Raw genomic sequence first — 18,451 nt, forward strand, 5'->3', positions numbered from 1 at the left:
CCTTTTAGATGAGTCTTGTTGCAATGAACGACATTTGGTCTTATCCTGGAGTCTTGGTTTCTCAACCTTGGGCTCAGTCTGTCTGTCCTTCTCCTACTTGTCATTCAAGAAGAAGGCCACAGATATCAGGAATTACCTGCTACCTAAATGCTCACACCTATCCAACCTGAGCCACAATCTACACTTCATGCTATGACATCTTGGTTTGTTGTCATCAATATTTTTGGCTTCTTCTAGAAACTCGTGCAAAAAGAAATTGGAAGTTGTTTGGAAACTTGACTTTCTTTTGTCACAAAAGGTAAAAGCGGGTTCTGTCTTTTACTCCAACCCATTTCTATTTTGGTTTCCAGGTACAAAACAACCAACCAGTTAGTTAATCCTCAAAGAGGAGATGGGAAAAGGTGTTGTAAAAATTCAAGAATTTTGGAGCTTCTAATTAAATATATATCATTTAAAGTGATGTTTGTTTCTGTGGTTGTGACATGAATGTGAAAGTTAGCTTTGATAGGAGTATCTGTATGTGTGGGTACAGCAAGCCTAGTAGTGAAGCATTAGTTACTTGTTGGGGACTGCTACCTCTGCAAAGAAGGATGGTTTGTTAACTTGCAGAATAATTTATACAGAGTTGTCTCCATTCTCCACCAGTGTGGTACTCTTAGGTCAGACGCTCACCTTTTCTGCTAATTGTTGCATTTTGTTGGTGATACTGAGCTTTTTTTTAGGTGAGTCCTGCAATTGATAAGATTTGTTATTATCCTGAAGACTCTGGTTTTCATCTTTGGGTTCCTTCAATTTGTCATCCTCCTACTCATCATTGAAGAACAAAGCCCCAAATGTTGGCAGTCACTTGCCACCTAAATGGTCACATCTATCTCTTTGGGCCATGATCCCACATTTTATCCTCTGATGTACATATCAAGCTTTTTGATTACTACTACAAATTCTTGAATAAAAAATTAGAATAATCTAAGTTGGAGTGTCTTGACATTTAAAAAAAATCACTCTAATAGTAAAAATGAAGATGGGTATTATCATTCTCTATACTTCCAGCAATTTCCATTTTAGTTTCCAGCTTTCAAACAACCAATTAACCAACTGGGCAGCCTACCTCCAAGAATAGGTGGGAAAAGGTGATGGTAACATCCAGGTGTTTTGGGGTTCCTAATTAATCTATATTTGCCTCCATGGAGAAAGAAATAACCTTTGCTTCAGTGAGTGTGATGTGAATGTGTGACGTGGTTTGGGAGCTAGGTGGTGGCCGACAAGCCTATGAGCGAGCTTTGTCATTGGATTTTAGGCATTAGTTACTTAATGGGAAGTGATACAATTGTGACAAAGGACAATTGATTAGCTTTACAGAGTCATTGTCTAGAGCTGTCCCTCTTCTCTATGCTTTTAGGTCTCTTCACCTTTTGTGCTTGTTGCTCAGTCTTTTTCTCAGTGGTACTGAGCTTTTTTTATGTGAGTCCTCTTGTAATGGATATGATTTGGTATTATCGATTTGGTATTATCCTAGAGACACTCTGGTTCTCTTGCTTATCATCAAAGAAGAAAATCCTATTGGCCTATTCTCATCAATATCTTTAATTTCCTCTACAAAGACTTAAAAATTTTTTTTTATTAATTTATTTATGCAAGGCAATTGTGGTTAAGTGACTTGTCCAGGGTCACACAACTAGTAAGTATTACAGTGTCTGAGGCCAGATTTGAACTGAGGTCCTCCTGACCTCAGGGCTGGTGCTGTATCCAGTGCACCATCTGTCTTCCCTCTTACAAATATTTTTCAAAGCAAGCTAGACTGAGTTTGATTGGAAAACTGACTCTCTTTTTTTGTTTTGTTTTTTTCATTCACTTTCATATAGTTAGGAATGATGGTAGGTTGCCATTTGATTTTGAGTTCTAAACAACTATCTGTAGAGTTAGTGAATAGGAGGTGAGAAAACGTGGCATACCTAAGGCCCAGGTGTTTTAGGATTTTTTTTTAAAACAGCCCACAATGTTCATACCTATTTCCCTGAACCTCTGTCCCATCCTTCATCCTGTGATGTCTTGAACTGTTCTCATCAATCTCTTTGAATTTTGTTAAAAACTCTTGCAAAGAAAAGTAGTATGAGTTTGGTTTAGAAAGTGACTGTTCTTGACTTTCTTTTTTCTCATTTCCTTCTTTAATAGATAACTTCTTGCCCTTCATTCTCCCTCCCCCCCATTTCTCCTTCATTGTCTGGCTATTAAAATTATCAGCCAACCAACCAATTAGCCAATCTCACATAGGAAGTGAGAAAAGTTGCCTCCAAGGTCCAGGTTGTTTAGGTTTCCTATGAAATTCATATTTTAAAAAGTATTCCCAACATAGAGAAGTGATCTTTGTGTTTCAGTAAGTATGAAGTATAAGAGAAACTTGGCTTTACTGTGCAGATGGGTTTTGTTTGGATATTAATCAGCAAGCCTAGAATTGATCTTGATAATCAGATATTAGCTATTAGTTACTTTGTGGAGAAGGATGCTTGTGTGACAAAGGATGTGTAACCATATTTTAATGATTGTCCAGAGATGTCCCCCTTCTCCACCATTGGAACACTTTTGGGTCTCTCCTCCCCTTTTCTGCCTACTCTTGGATCTTCTCATCAGCACTGAACTTTCTTGTAGCTGAGTCCTGTTGCAATGGATAATTTTGCATTTTATCCTAGAATCTTTGGTTCTCAGCCTTAGGCTTATTCAATCTGTCCTTCCTCTATTCCTCATTGAAGAGCAATTGCTTGAGATATCAGGAATTGTCAACCACCCAAAATGCTCACACTTATTACCCTGAGTGAAAGTCCCACACTTCCTCCTGTGACCTCTTGGCCCATTTTCATCACTTCCTATAGAACATGGAGTGAGTTTGGTTAGAAAATTGACTTGTGACTTTTTTTTCTCTTTCTTATTCACAAAGTAGGAAAAGAGGGCAAGAAGTTTCCTGTCCATCACTCCCATTCATTTTCTTTGCTGTTCAGTTTTAAAACAATAGTTTTAAGCAAACCCAGTTATCCAATCTCAAAAAGGAGGGGGGAAAAGATAATTCCAAGGTTCGGGTAGCTTGGATTTCCTATGAAATCCATATTTTGGTAAGCAATCCTTACACAGAGGAAGAAGTGACATTTTTCTCAGGGAGTGTGAAATGAAAGCAAAATTTGGTTTTGGTAGGAGGATATGCATTTGTGGATGTTGACTACCCAAGCCTAGCAGTAAATCTGGTTGTAGGATTTTAGGTGGTACTTATTTATTAGGGAGTGATATTTTTGTTGTTCAGTCATCCAGTCATATCTCATTCTTAGTTTCCCCTTGGACAATAAGAGTATGTCAAGTCACTCTATGCAGTATCTTTGCCAATAAAACCCCAGATGATATTGTAAAGAGTTGGACATGACCAAAATGATGGAACTGGGGAGTGATACCTCTGTGATACATCTGTGACAAAGGATGCTTAGTTAGATTATGTCTTTGGCCATGGGCAAGGCTGCTTTTATAACCTTCACATTGTCTTGAACATCTCAGCCATTAGAGACTATTAGATAATTCCTATCTAGAGTTGTTCTTCTTCCCCACCATTATGGTGCTCTGCTCACCTTTTTGGCCTGTTGTTGGATCTTCTTTTCACCAGCACTGAGCTTTCTTGTAGGTGAATCCTGTTGTGATGAATAAGATTGCCTCTTGTCCGGAGACTTTGTTTCTCTCCTCCTCAACCTTATCCAATCTATTATTCTCCTACTTGTCATTGAAGAGTAAAGTCCCAGACAACAAGAATTACCTGCCACCCAGAGGGCTCACATCTATTACCCTGAACCTCAGTCCTATTTTTCATCCCATGGCTTGTTCTTGGCTTGTTCTCATCAATCTCTCTTGACTTTTTCTACAAATGCTTGCAAAGGAAAATAGTGTGTTTAGTTCTGCCTTTACTTGCCTTTTCCTCACTTCCATATATATTTGGAAGTAATGTAAGTAGTTTCCTTTAACTTCTATTCCCCTCCTCCATTTCTACTTTAGTATCCAACTCTAAACCAGTCAACCAACCAGCCAGGTAGCCACCCTCAAATAGGAGGTGGGGAAAGATGCTGCTAAGATCCAGATTTGGTTTTCCTATGAAATCAATACTTTTTAAAAGCACTTTCTACGTGGAGAAAGAAGACACACTTTTGTTTCACTGGTATGATGGGAAATAAAACTTGACTTTGGTATAGGTTTTAGAACAGGTTTGATGAACAGCAGCAAATCTAGGATGATCTTGATAACCAGATAGTAGATGTTAGTTACTTACTAGGGAGTGGTACATATATGACAAAGGATGGGTGGTGGTTAGATGACAGAATGACTGTCCAGAGCTGTCTACCCCCTTACCATTGATGAGTGCCAAGCTCTACTCACCTGTTGTTCCTGCTTTTGTATCTTCTTAGCATCACTGAGCTTTCTTGTAGGTGAGTCCTGTTGCAATGGATAATTTCGCAATTTATCCCAAAGTCTTTGGGTCTCATTCTCAGGCTCATTCAGTCTGTCCTTCCTCTATGTCTCATTGAAGAATAATGCTCCAAAAATCAGGAATTATTAGCCATGATTAAAATGCTCACATCTATCACTCTGAGCCACTGTTCCAAATTTCATCCTGTGATGTCTTGGCCTATTTATCAATCTCTCTGATTACTTCTATAAACCCTTGCAAAGAGCATTGGAGTAAGTTTGGTTGGAAAACTGCCATGGTTTTTTTTCCACCCTTTCCCTCAAACAGAATGAATGAGTTTAGAGAAATCTTGCCCAGCATTCCCATCCATTACTCCCTTTGGTATTACAGCTTTAAACAGGCAACCAACCAAATAGCCATTTATCCACCCTCAAAGAGGTGATAGGAAAATTTGGTTCCACTGGGTGGTTTAGGTTTCCTATGAAATCCAAATTTTAAAAAGTATAAAGAAATGACCTTTGTCTTAGTGAGAATGACATCAAAATAAAACTTTGAATTATTAGGGAGGATAAGTAGGTTTGGAGACTGACCCCAAACTCTGGGATTGAATTTGGTCATAAGATTTTGTGTATTGCTTTTTTGCTGAGGAATGATGCTCCCGTGACAAATTATGAGTGACTGGATTATAGAACGACTGTCCAGAATCATCTTGCTTCCCTGCCATTAAAGTGCTCTCAACTTTTCCTACCTTTTCTGCCTGCTATTGCATCTTTCTCCCTGAACAAGAGCTTTCTTATAGGTAAGTCCCATTGCGATGAATAATATTGCATCTTATTGCTGAAAACCTGGTTGTCACCCATGGACTCATTTAATCTGTTCTCCTTCTACTTGACATTGAAGAACAAAGCCCCAAACACAAATCTGACACCTAAAATGCTCACAAAATGCTCTCAACTCTTAGCAATAGTCCCACATTTCATCAAATGATGTTTTGGCTTCTTCCTACCAATCTCTTCGACCTTTTCTACAAACTTGCAAAGAACATTAGAGTTTGCTTGAAAAACTATCATGATTTTCTTTTCTCTCATTTCCTCACATAGTAGGAATGAGGTTAGGTAAGTGTTTTGCTCACCCCTTCCATCCATTTCTCTTTTAATGTTCAGCACTAAGACAACCAATCAACAAACCAGCCAATTACAATTAGCCAACCTTAAAGAGTTGGTGGAAAACAATGGTTTCAGGGTTCAAGTGATTTGGATTTCTCATGAATTCATGTTTTTAAAAGCATTCCCTGTCTGGAGACAGAAGTGACCTTTGACTCAGGGAGTGCAACATGAAAATGAGATCTGTTTTGGTAGGAAGATTGGTTGAATGCTGACAACAAGCCTAGGAATGAGCCTTGCTATGGCATTTTTAGGTGTTAAGTTGGGAGTGATGTTGTTCAATCATTCTGTCCTGTGTGACTCTTCCTGAGTCTATGGCACAACAAGACCTTCTATATCCAATACCTTTGCCAAGAAAATTCCAAGTGAGTTCATGAAGGGTTGGACGTAATTGAAACAACTGAATTGAGGAGTGATACTAGTGTGACAAAGGATGCATAGGTTAGATTCAGATTGATGATGGTTCTTAATAGTTTCCCTTCTCTATTATTGTGGTGTTCTTGGGTCTGCTCACCTTTTCTGCTTGCTGTTTGATAATCTCGGCACTAGAGACCTTGATTGTAGTTGATTCCAATTGAAATGAATAAGGTTGCATCTGGTTCTCATCCTTGGGCTCATTCAGCCCTTTCATGTCCTAATCATCATTGAAGAACAAAGCCCCAGGTATCAGGAATTTCCTTTCACCTAAAATGCTTACATATATAGTCGTTAGCCATTGTCCCAGATTTCATTTTTTGAAGGAATGGCATGTTCTTTTCAATTTCTTTAATCTTTTCTTTAACATTTTGTAAAGGAAATTGGTGTGAGTTTAGTTGAAAAGTGATTCTCTTGTCTTTTTCCTTTCTTCCTCATTCATATGGTAGGAAGTAGGTCCCTTTCTTACTTTCTCCTTTAGTGTCCAGTTATAAAACAACCAACCAAGAAAATAGCTAGCTAACCTAGAAAGGAGCTAGCCAACCTAAAAGAGATGGTGGATAACCTAAAAGAGATGGTGGACCTGCTGAGGTCCAGGAAGTTTGGAGACATTATTAAATCTATATATTTAAAAGTCCTCCCTACTAAAGAGAAATAAATGACCTTTGCGCTTCAGTGGATGTGATATGATGAGACCCTCTCTTGGTAGGAGGATAAGTAAGATTGCATTACTGACCAAACATGCCTAGGAGTGGGCCTGGTTATAGGATTTTAGATATTAGTTACTATAGAGTCATCACACCCCTCCCCCCATGACAAACATAGATGAGAGAATGACTGTCCAGATCTGTTCTCTTCTTTCCTAATTTCTGTTCCCTTTTCTTTGCAGCATTGAGCTTTTTTTAAAGTTGAGTTTTGCTGCAATGGTAACTATAGCATCTTATCTGGAAGTCTTTGGTTCTCATCCTTGACTTATTCAATCTATCCTTTTCTCTCTTCATGAAACAATTTTCCCAGGAATCAGTTATTACCAGCCACCCAAAATGCTGGCACCTCACACCTTAAGTAATAATCCCACATTTCACCAAGTGATGTTTTGACTGCTTCTTATCAATCTCTTTTTAACTCTTCTATAAACGCATGCAAAGAACATTGAAGTTTTTTTTTTTAAACTGTCATGACTTTTTCTTTCACTTTTCCACTTGTATAGTGTGAATGAGGTGAGGTAGTGTCTTGCTCACTCCCCACCCATTCATTTCTCTTTTGATATTCGGCACTAAAACAACCAACCATCCTATCAACCAAATAGCCAATCTTAAAGAGTTGATGGGAAGCAATAGTTCCAAGGTGTAGGTAGTTTGGATATCCTATGAAATCCATGTTTTTAAAAGCATTCCCTGTCTGGAGACAAAAGTAACTTTCGAGTCAGGGAGTGCAGAACATGAAAATAAGATATGTTTTGATAGGAGGATTGGTAGGGCTGGGTGCTGACAAGGACTTGAGGAATGAGCCTAGTTATGGGATTTTAGATGTTTGTTAGTTTGGAGTGATGTTCAGTCACTCTGTTTTGTGTGACTTTTCATGAGTCCACGGACCATAGCACACCAAGACCTTCTATCTAATACCTTTGCCAAGAAAACCCCAAATAAGTTGATGAAAGGTTGGACATGAAACAACTAAACTGAGGAGTGATACCTCTGTGATAAAGGATGCATAGGTTAGATTACAGAATAATTGTTCATAACAGTCTCCCTTTTCTCCACCATTGTGGTGTCCTTGGGTCTGCTCACTTTTTCTGCTTACTGTTTAATCTTCTTAGCACTCAAGAAAAATCAGCTGAGTTCAATTGAAATGAATAATATTGCATTCTATCCTTGTCTCTGGTTCTCATCCTTGGGCTCATTCATGTCCTACTTATTGTTAAATAACAAAGCCCTGGGTATTAGAAATTTCCTTTCATCTATAATGCTTACACAATACAGTCCCCTCAGCCATTGTCCCAAATTTCATCTTTTTAAAGGAATGGCCTATTCTTATCAATTCCTTTAGTCTTTTCTACAACATTTTGTAAAGGAAATTGGTGTGTTGGGTTTGAAAAGAGACTTTCTTGATTTTCTTTTTTCTTCCTTCCTCATTCATATGGTAGGAAGTAAGGTAGGTATTCTCCTGCTCTTCTCTTCCCCTTTCCTACTTTCTTCTTTAGTGTCCAGCTCTAAAACAACCAACAAACCAAGCAGCTAGCCAACCTAAAAAGAGGTGGTGGAAAAAGGTGTTTCCCAGATTCAGGTAGTTGGGAGGTATCCTTAACTCTATATTTTTAAATGCACTCCCTACATCAAGAAATAAAATGGTTTTTGCCTCAATGAGTGTGACATGAAAAATGAAACCCCTTGCTGGTAGTAGGATAGGTTTGAATGTTGATCAGCAAGCCAAGGATTGAACAGTCATGGGATTTAGGCATCAGTAAATTGTGGGGGGATTATACTTGTTTGACAAAGGATGTATGCCTTCATTAGAGAATGCTTGTCCGCATTGTGTCCCTTTCCCACATATACAGTGGTTTGGCTGCACTCACCTGGTCTTCCAGTGATTGGATCATCTCAGGACTACTGCGCCTTCTTAAAGATGAGTCTCGTTTTAATAGCCAACATGGTGGTCTCTGTTTCTCTTCTTCTGACTCATCTTCCTCCTGTTTGTCATTGAAGAATAAAGGCCCAGTCATAAAGAATTACCTGCCACTTAAAATGCTCCTCCTTATCACCCTGTGCCCCATTCCCCATCTATGATGTCATGTCCTCTTTTCACCACTCTCTTTGACCATTTCTGCAAATTCTTATCAAAATATTGGAGTTTTAGTCAGAAAAAAGACCTTCCAGATTCTCTTTTTTTCTTACTTCTGGGGGGAATGAGACTTGCTTGACAAAGGATGTATGCCTTCATTAGAGAATGCTTGTCCAGATTGTGTCCCTTGCCCACATCTGTAGTGATTTGGCTGCGCTCACCTGGTCTGCTAATGATTGGATTGTCTCAGGACTACTGCGCCTTCTTAAAGACGAGCCTCGTTTTGATGGACGACGGTATCTCTGGTTCTCCTCCTCTGACTCATCTTCCTCCTGTTTGTCATTGAAGAACAAAGGCCCAGTCATCAAGAATTACCTGCCATTTAAAATGCTCCCCTGCATTACCCTGTGCCCCATTCCCCATCTATGATGTTGTGTCCTCTTTTCACCACTCTCTTTGACCATTTCTGCAAATTCTTATCAAAATATTGGATTTTTAGTCAGAAAAATGACCTTCCAGATTCTCTTTTTTCTGATTTCCTTACTCCTGTCATAAGGATGTAATGATTTTTACTTCACTGAGTGTAATATGAAAGTGAAATCCCTTGCTGGTAGCAGGATAGATTTGAATGTTGACTAGCAAGTCAAGGATTGAACAACAGTCATGGAATTTAGGCATTAGTTAGTTATGGGGGGGGGGAGGGGGAATAAGACTTGTTTGACAAAGGAAGTTTGCCTACACTAGAGAATGCTTGTCCAGATTGTGTCCCTTGCCCACATCTGTAGTGGTTTGGCTGCGCTCACCTGGTCTGCTAATGATTGGATCGTCTCAGGACTACTACGCCTTCTTAAAGACGAGCCTCGTTTTGATGGACGATAGTATCTCTGGTTCACCTCCTCTGACTCATCCTCTTCCTGCTTGTCATTGAAGAACAAAGGCCCAGTCATCAAGAATTACCTGCCACTTAAAATGCTCCCCCCCTTATCACCCTGTGCCCCATTCCCCATCTATGATGTCGTGTCCTCTTTTCACCACTCTCTTTGACCATTTCTGCAAATTCATATCAAAATATTAGATTTTTAGTCAGAAAAATGACCTTCCAGATTCTCTTTTTTCTGACTTCCTTACTCCTGTCATAGGGATGTAATGCTCTTTACCTCACTGAGTGTAATATGAAAGTGAAACCCCTTGCTGGTAGCAGGATAGATTTGAATGTTGACCAGCAAGTCAAGGATTGAACAACAGTCATGGGATTTAGGTGTTAGTTAGTTATGGGGGGAATGAGACTTGTTTGACAAAGGAAGTTTGCCTACACTAGAGAATGCTTGTCCAGATTGTGTCCCTTGCCCACATCTGTAGTGGTTTGGCTGCGCTCACCGGGTCTGCCAGTGATTGGATCGTCTCAGGACTACTGCGCCTTCTTAAAGACGAGCCTCTTTTTGATGGATGGTGTCTCTGCTTCTCCTCCTCTGACTCATCCTCTTCCTGCTTGTCATTGAAGAACAAAGGCCCAGTCATCAAGAATTACCTGCCACTTAAAATGCTCTCCTGCATCACCCTGTGCCCCATTCCCCATCTATGATGTTGTGTCCTCTTTTCACCACTCTCTTTGACCATTCCTGCAAATTCTTATCAACATATTGGATTTTTAGTCAGAAAAATAACCTTCCAGATTCTCTTTTTTCTGACTTCCTCACGCCTGTCATAGAGATCTGTAATGCTCTTTACCTCACTGAGTGTAATATGAAAGTGAAACCCCTTGCTGGTAGCAGGATAGATTTGAATGTTGACCAGCAAGTCAAGGATTGAACAACAGTCATGGAATTTAGGTGTTAGTTAGTTATGGGGGGAATGAGACTTGTTTGACAAAGGAAGTTTGCCTACACTAGAGAATGCTTGTCCAGATTGTGTCCCTTGCCCACATCTGTAGTGGTTTGGCTGCGCTCACCGGGTCTGCCAGTGATTGGATCGTCTCAGGACTACTGCGCCTTCTTAAAGACGAGCCTCGTTTTGATGGACGATAGTATCTCTGGTTCACCTCCTCTGACTCATCTTCCTCCTGTTTGTCATTGAAGAACAAAGGCCCAGTCATCAAGAATTACCTGCCACTTAAAATGCTCCCCCGTATCACCCTGTGCCCCATTCCCCATCTATGATGTTGTGTCCTCTTTTCACCACTCTCTTTGACCATTTCTGCAAATTCTTATCAAAATATTGGATTTTTTAGTCAGAAAAATGACCTTCCAGATTCTCTTTTTTCTGACTTCCTCACTCCTGCCATAGAGATGTAATGATCTTTACCTCACTGAGTGTAGCAGGATAGATTTGAATGTTGACTAGCAAATCAAGGATTGAACAGTCATGGGATTTAGGCGTTAGTTTGTCAAACAACTCTCATTTCCCCCATAACTAAGGACGTATGCCTTCATTAGTGAATGCTTGTCCAGATCACGTCCCTTGCCCACATCTGTAGTGGTTTGGCTGCGCTCACCGGGTCTGCCAGTGATTGGATCGTCTCAGGACTACTGCGCCTTCTTAAAGACGAGCCTCGTTTTGATAGACGATGTTGTCTCTGCTTCTCCTCCTCTGACTCATCCTCCTCCTGTTTGTCATTGAAGAACAAAGGCCCAGTCATCAAGAATTACCTGCCACCTAACATGCTCAAAAACACTGCCCCGTGGCTCACCTGTGATGTCTTGGCCTTTGATCTTTTCTGGAAATTTTTGTCCAAACATTGGAATTTTTGTGAAACAACTGATCTAGACACTTCTTTTTCTCACTTCTTCACTTACATCATAAGGATATGAGAGGGAGACTACCTCCTGACCTCAACTCCCACTTATAATTCTTTTGTTTTTGATCTCTAAAATAACCAACCAAGAAAGCAGCTAGCCAACTTAAAAGAGAAGGTGGGTTTGGAGGTATCATTAAATCACTTTTTTTTAAAAGCACTCCCTACAGAGAGAGATAGATGGCCTTTACCTCAGGGGGTATGACATCCAAGTGAGACATCTGTTGGGAGCAAGATAAATTTGAATGTTGACCAGCAAGTCAAGGATTGAACAGTCATGGGATTTAGGCATTAGTTATTTATAAGGAAATGATACCCACTTGACAAAAGATGTATTCAAAAATTAGAGAATGTCTGTCCAGAATTGTGTCCCTTTCTCACCACTATAGAGATATTTTCTGTGCTCACCTCTTCTTCTGGGAATCGGATCTTCTCAGGACTACTGCCCCTCCTTGAAGCTGAATCCCGTATTGATGAATGACGTTCCATCCTATCTCTTGGTCTCTGTTTCTCATCCTCTGACTCATCCTCCTATTATTTGTCATTGAAGAACAAAGGCTCAGACATCAAGAATTACCTGCTGACTCAAATGCTCACACGCATTGTTCTGTGTCCTGCACTTCACCTGTGATGTTTTGACCACTTTTCATCAGTCTTAATGACCATTTCTAGAAATTCTTGTCCCAACACTGGAATGAGTTTAGTCAGAAAAGTGAACTTCTGCATTTTTTTTTTTTATTTCCTCACATCACAGGAATGTGAGGAGGTAGCCTTTTGCTTATAATTCCTTTGTTTTCTAGCTCTAAAACAACCAAGCAAGCAAGCAGTTAGCAAATCTAAAAGAGGTGGTTGAAAGAGGTATTTTGACCACTTCTGAATTCTTGTCCAAACATTGGAATTTTAGTCAGAAAACTGACCTTCTGGACTATATTTTTATTTCCTCATTCAATCATAGGAATTAGAGGAGATAATTTTCTGCCTCAACTAACACTCATAATTCCTTTGATTTTCTGCTCTAAACAACCAATCAGCCAAGTAGCTAGTCAGCCTAATAGAGAAATTGGAAAAGGTATTGGCCAGGTCCAGGTAGTTTAGAGGTATAATTAAATTACTGTTTTTAAAAATGCTTCCTACATAGAAGAAATAAATGACCTTTTCTTCAGTGAGTGTGACATGAAAGTGAAAGTTCATGTTGGTAGCAAGATAGGTAGGCTTGTATGTTGACTAGCAAGTCAAGGATTAAACAGTTATGGGATATAAAGTATATATGCCTAAATTAGAGAATGCTTCTCCAGAATTGTGTCCCCTTTCCACCATTGCAGTGGTAATCAGCTGTGCCCACCTTTTCAGGTGGGAATTGGATCCTCTCGACAGTACTGCGCTTTCTTGAAGCTTGGTCTTGTTTTGATGGATGATGTTGCAACGGCTTCTATTTGTTATTAAAGAACAAAGGTCTAGTTATCAAGAATTACCTGCTAACTAGAATGCTCATGCGTGTTGGCCTGTGCCACAGTCCTGCACTTCATGCCCTATTCTCACTGGTCTCTGATGATCATTTCTGCAAATTTCTGTGAAAACACTGGAATGAATTTAGTTAGAAAAGTGATCTTTGGACTTTCTTTTTTCTTACTTTCTCACTCATTGGGCAGCCAGTCTCCTGTCCTCAATTCCCACCTCTAAAATCAGTAATGAATCAAGCATCTTGCTGACCTAAAGAGGAGGTAGTGGGAAAAGTTTTTGCCCAGTTATAACATGGATGTATTGTTAAATTTCAATCTCTCTCTCTCTCAATATCTCCCCCTTCCCTTCTTCCCTTCTCTCCTTCCCTCCCTCTCCTCCCACTCTCTCTGTCTCTCTGTCTCTTTCTCAATATACTCCTTATAGAGAGAAATACATGATTTTTGCTTCTGAGTGTGACATGAAAGTGAAACCTCTCACTGGTAGTGGTATAGGTAGGTATGAATGTTAACTAGCAAGTCAAGTATTAACAGTTATGGAATTTAAGGGGATACCCATTTGACAAAGGATGTATGCCTACATTAGGGAATGTCTGTTCAGAATTGTGTCCCTTTCCCACCATTGTAGAGGTATTAGCTCACTTGTGCTGGGAATTCAATCTTCAAAATAGTACTGTGCCTTGATAAAGCTGAGTCCCGTTTTGATGGACGACTTTCCATTGTATCCCGACGGCTCTGCTTCTCATCCTCTGACTCATCCTCCTATTATTCATCATTCAAGAACAAAGACCCAGTCATCAAGAACTACTTGCCAACTCAAATGCTCATACATGTTTCCCTGTGCCCCAGTCCTGAACTTCACCTGTGATGTCTTGCTCTGTTCTCACCAATCTCTGATCATTTCAGCAAATTCTTTTCTAAACATTGGAAGTTTAGTCAAAAAATGGAAATTCTAAATTCTTACTTGTACTTTCACATTATAGAATTATGGAAAGTAAGTTTCTTGCTCTCAATCTCCTACTTAGATTTCCTTTGTTTTCCAGTACTAAAACAACCAGCAAGCACACAAGCTTGCTATCCTAGAAGAGAAAGTGGGAAAAAGTACTGTCCAGATTCAGGTCATTTGGATGTATCATTAAATTTATATTTTTAAAAGCACTTTTTACATAGAGAAATAAATGACCTTTTCCTCAGTGAGTACAACATGAATGTGAAACCTCTCATTGGTAGCGGGATAAGTAGGATTGAATTGTCATGGGATTAGGCCTGAATTTTGTTTATGAGAGAATGATACTCATTAGACAAAGGATGTATGCCTTCATTAGAGAATGCTTGTCCAGATCATGTCCCTTTCCCACACCTGCAGTGGTTTGGTTGCGCTCACCTGCTCTGCCAGTGATTGGATTGTCTCAGGACTACTGCGCTTTCTTAAAGATGAGCCTCGTCTTGATGGACGACGACTCTGCTTCTCATCCTCTGACTCATCCTCCTATTATTTGTCATTGAAGAACAATGGCCCAGTCATCAAGAATTACCTGACACTTAAAATGCTCCCCTGTGTTGCCCTGTGCTCCATTCTTGGCCTCTTCTCATCAGTCTCTTTCACCATCTCTGCAATTTGTCAAAACTTTTGAATTTTACACAGAAAAGTGACCTTTTAGATTCATTTTTTTCTCACTTTCTCACTCCCGTTGTAGGAATGTCAAAATGTAGTTTTCTGCTCTCAACTCCTACCTACACTTCCTTTGTTTTCTAAGCTCTGAAACAAGCAAGCAAGTAAAAGCAGCTGGACATTCTAAAACAGAAGGTGGGAAAAGGTATTGCTCAAGGGCTGGTCATTTGGAGGTATTATTAAATCTATATTTTTAAAAGCACCCCTGACACAGAGAAATAAATGACTATTGCTTCAATAAGTGTGACGTGAAAGTGAAACCTCTTCATTGGTAGCAGGAAAGGTAGGTTTGCATGTTGACCAGCAAGGCTAGGATTGAATTGTCATGGGATTAAGCCTGAATTTTGTTTATGAGAGAATGACACTCATTAGACAAAGGATGTATGCCTCCATTAGAGAATGCTTGTCCAGATCATGTCCCTTTCCCACACCTGCAGTGGTTTGGCTACACTCACCTGGTCAGCCAGTGATTGGATCTGGATCTTCCCAGGACTAATGCTACTGCGCCTTCTTGAAGCCAAGTCCCGTTTGGATGGACGACTTTCCATTGTATCCCGGCGTCTCTGCTTCTCATCCTCTGATTCATCCTATTATTTGTCATTGAAGAACAAAGGCCCAAGCATCAAGAATTACCTGCCACTTAAAATGCTCTCCCATATTCCCCTGTGCTCTATTCTTGGTCTCTTCTCATCAGTCTCTTTCACCATTTATGCAATTTGTCAAAACTTTGAATTTTATACAGAAAAGTGACCTTTTCTCTCTTTTCTCTCTTCCTCACTCCCATTGTAGGAATGTCAGGATGTAGTTTCCTATCCTCAACTCCTACCTTTTTCTTTGTTTTCTAAGCTCTAAAACAACCAAGCAAGTAAAAGCTAGACATTCTAAAACAGAAGGTGGGAAAAAGTATTGCTCAGGGGCTGGTCATTTGGAGGTACTATTAAATCTATATTTTTAAAAGCACCCCTGACACAAAGAAATAAATGACTATTGCTTCAATAAGTGTGATGTGAAAGTGAAACCTCTCATTGGTAGAAGGAAAGGTAGGTTTGCATGTTGACCAGCAAGGCTAGGATTGAATTGTCATGGGATTAGGCCTGAATTTTGTTTATGAGAGAATGACACTTATTAGACCAAGGATGTATGCCTCCATTAGAGAATGCTTGTCCAGATCATGTCCCTTTCCCACACCTGCAGTGGTTTGGCTGCGCTCACCTGGTCGGCTAGTAGTTGGATCTGAATCTTCTCAGGACTAGTGCTACTGCGCCTTCTGGAAGCCAAGTCCCGTTTGGATGGACGACTTTCCATTGTGTCCCGGCGTCTCTGCTTCTCATCCTCTGACTCATCCTATTATTTGTCATTGAAGAGCAAAGGCCCAGGCATCAGGAATTACCTGCCACTTAAAATGCTCCCCTGAATTCCCCTGTGCTCTATTCTTGGTCTCTTCTCATCTTTCACCATTTCTGCAATTTGTCAAAACTTTGAATTTTATATAGAAAAGCAGCCTTTTCTCTCTTTTCTCTCTTCCTCACTCCCATTGTAGGAATGTCAGGATGTAGTTTCTTATCCTCAACTCCTACCTAAATTTTCTTTGTTTTCTAAGCTCTAAAACAACCAAGCAAGTAAAAGCAGCTGGATATTCTAAAACAGAAGGTGGGAAAAAGTATTGCTCACGGGCTGGTCATTAGGAGGTATTATTAAATCTGTATTTTTAAAAGCAACCCCTACACAGAGAAATAAATGACTATTGCTTCAATAAGTGTGATGTGAAAGTGAAACTTCTCATTGGTAGCAGGAAAGGTAGGTTTGCATGTTGACCAGCAAGGCTAGGATTGAATTGTCATGGGATTAGGCCTGAATTTTGTTTATGAGAGAATGATACTCATTAGACCAAGGATGTATGCCTCCATTAGAGAATGCTTGTCCAGATCATGTCCCTTTCCCACACCTGCAGTGGTTTGGCTACACTCACCTGGTCGGCTAGTAGTTGGATCTGGATCTTCTCAGGACTACTGCTACTGCGCCTTCTGGAAGCCAAGTCCCGTTTGGATGGACGACTTTCCATCGTATCCCGGCGTCTCTGCTTCTCATCCTCTGACTCATCCTCCTATTATTTGTCATTGAAGAACAAAGGTCCAGGCCATCAAGAATTATCTGCCACTTAAAATGCTCCCCTGCATTCCCCTGTGCTCTATTCTTGGTTTCTTCTCATCAGTCTCTTTCACTATTTCTGCAATTTGTCAAAACTTTGAATTTTATACAGAAAAGCAGCCTTTTCTCTCTTTTCTCTCTTCCTCACTCCCATTGTAGGAATGTCAGGATGTAGTTTCTTATCCTCGACTCCTACCTAAATTTTCTTTGTTTTCTAAGCTCTAAAACAACCAAGCAAGTAAAAGCAGCTGGATATTCTAAAATAGAAGGTGGGAAAAAGTATTGCTTAGGGGCTGGTCATTTGGAGGTATTATTAAATCTATATTTTTAAAAGCAACCCCTACACAGAGAAATAAATGACTATTGACTCAATAAGTGTAACGTGAAAGTGAAACCTCTCATTGGTAGCAGGAAAGGTAGGTTTGCATGTTGACCAGCAAGACTAGAATTGAATTGTCATGGGATTAGGCCTGAATTTTGTTTATGAGAGAATGATACTCGTTAGACCAAGGATGTATGCCTCCATTAGAGAATGCTCGTCCAGATCATGTCCCTTTCCCACACCTGCAGTGGTTTGGCTGCGCTCACCTGGTCGGCCAGTAGTTGGATCTGGATCTTCTCAGGACTAGTGCTACTGCGCCTTCTTGAAGCCGAGACCCGTTTGGATGGACGACGTTCCATCGTATCCCGGCGTCTCTGCTTCTCATCCTCTGACTCATCCTCCTATTATTTGTCATTGAAAAACAAAGGCTCAGACATCAAGAATTACTTGCCACTTAAAATGCCCACCAGTATTGCCCTGTGCTCCATTCTTGGCCTCTTCTCGTCAGTCTCTTTCACCATTTATGCAATTTGTCAAAACTTTGAATTTTACACAGAAAAGTGATGTTTTCTCCCTTTTCTCTCTTCCTCACTCCCATCGTAGGAATATCAGGATGTAGTTTCCTATCTTCAACTCCTACCTAAATTTTCTTTGTTTTCTAAGCTCTAAAACAATCAAACAAGTAAAAGCAGCTGGACATTCTAAAACAGAAAGTGGGAAAAGGTATTGCTCAAGGGCTGGTCATTTGGAGGTATTATTAAATCTATATTTTTAAAAGCACCCCCACCACAAAGAAATTGACTATTGCCTCAATAAGTGTGACGTGGAAGTGAAACCTTTTGTTGGTAACAGGAGAGGTAGGGTTTGCATTTTGACCAGCAGCCTAGGATTGAACAGTCATGGGATTTTAGCCATTTGTTACTTTTGGGGGAATACTACCCATTTGACAAAGGATGTAAACATACATTGGAGAATACCTGTCCACAATTGCATCCCTTTACCACCACTTTGCTGATACTGGCTGTGCTCACCGCTTCATTTTGGGGTTGGATCTTCTCAGCAGTGCTGCGCCTTTTAGAACTTGAGCTTCGTTTTGATGGATGATGACGGATCTTATGCTGATGTTTCTGGTCCTCATCCTCTGACTCATCCTCCTCCTATTTATTATTGAAAACAAAGGACCGGACATCAAGAAATTACCTGCCAACTAAAACGCTCACAACATTTTGCTTTGTGGAACAGTCTTGTACTTCACCTATGATGTCTTGGCT

At 40.1% G+C, this 18,451-nt stretch overlaps 1 protein-coding gene across 2 annotated transcripts in view; it reads right to left on the minus strand.

Annotated features, from left to right (window-relative positions):
* LOC127547720 (trichohyalin-like) overlaps positions 1 to 18,451 on the minus strand; it is a 41,849-nt gene that overhangs the window by 11,008 nt on the left and 12,390 nt on the right. For both annotated transcript variants that reach the window (XM_051974691.1, XM_051974692.1), the window contains exons 14-28: positions 18,158 to 18,337; positions 17,447 to 17,581; positions 16,680 to 16,814; positions 15,923 to 16,054; positions 15,166 to 15,297; positions 14,423 to 14,527; positions 13,681 to 13,800; positions 12,924 to 13,010; positions 11,990 to 12,112; positions 11,282 to 11,392; positions 10,739 to 10,849; positions 10,168 to 10,278; positions 9,594 to 9,707; positions 9,012 to 9,122; positions 8,585 to 8,698 (exon numbers count right to left, since the gene is read on the minus strand). In XM_051974691.1, the coding sequence (XP_051830651.1) occupies positions 8,585 to 8,698; positions 9,012 to 9,122; positions 9,594 to 9,707; positions 10,168 to 10,278; positions 10,739 to 10,849; positions 11,282 to 11,392; positions 11,990 to 12,112; positions 12,924 to 13,010; positions 13,681 to 13,800; positions 14,423 to 14,527; positions 15,166 to 15,297; positions 15,923 to 16,054; positions 16,680 to 16,814; positions 17,447 to 17,581; positions 18,158 to 18,337 (1,821 nt within the window). The remainder of the gene's footprint in view (positions 1 to 8,584; positions 8,699 to 9,011; positions 9,123 to 9,593; positions 9,708 to 10,167; positions 10,279 to 10,738; positions 10,850 to 11,281; positions 11,393 to 11,989; positions 12,113 to 12,923; positions 13,011 to 13,680; positions 13,801 to 14,422; positions 14,528 to 15,165; positions 15,298 to 15,922; positions 16,055 to 16,679; positions 16,815 to 17,446; positions 17,582 to 18,157; positions 18,338 to 18,451) is intronic.

This window comes from Antechinus flavipes, chromosome 2 (genome assembly GCF_016432865.1).
Source record: "Antechinus flavipes isolate AdamAnt ecotype Samford, QLD, Australia chromosome 2, AdamAnt_v2, whole genome shotgun sequence".
Lineage (NCBI taxonomy): Eukaryota > Metazoa > Chordata > Mammalia > Dasyuromorphia > Dasyuridae > Antechinus > Antechinus flavipes.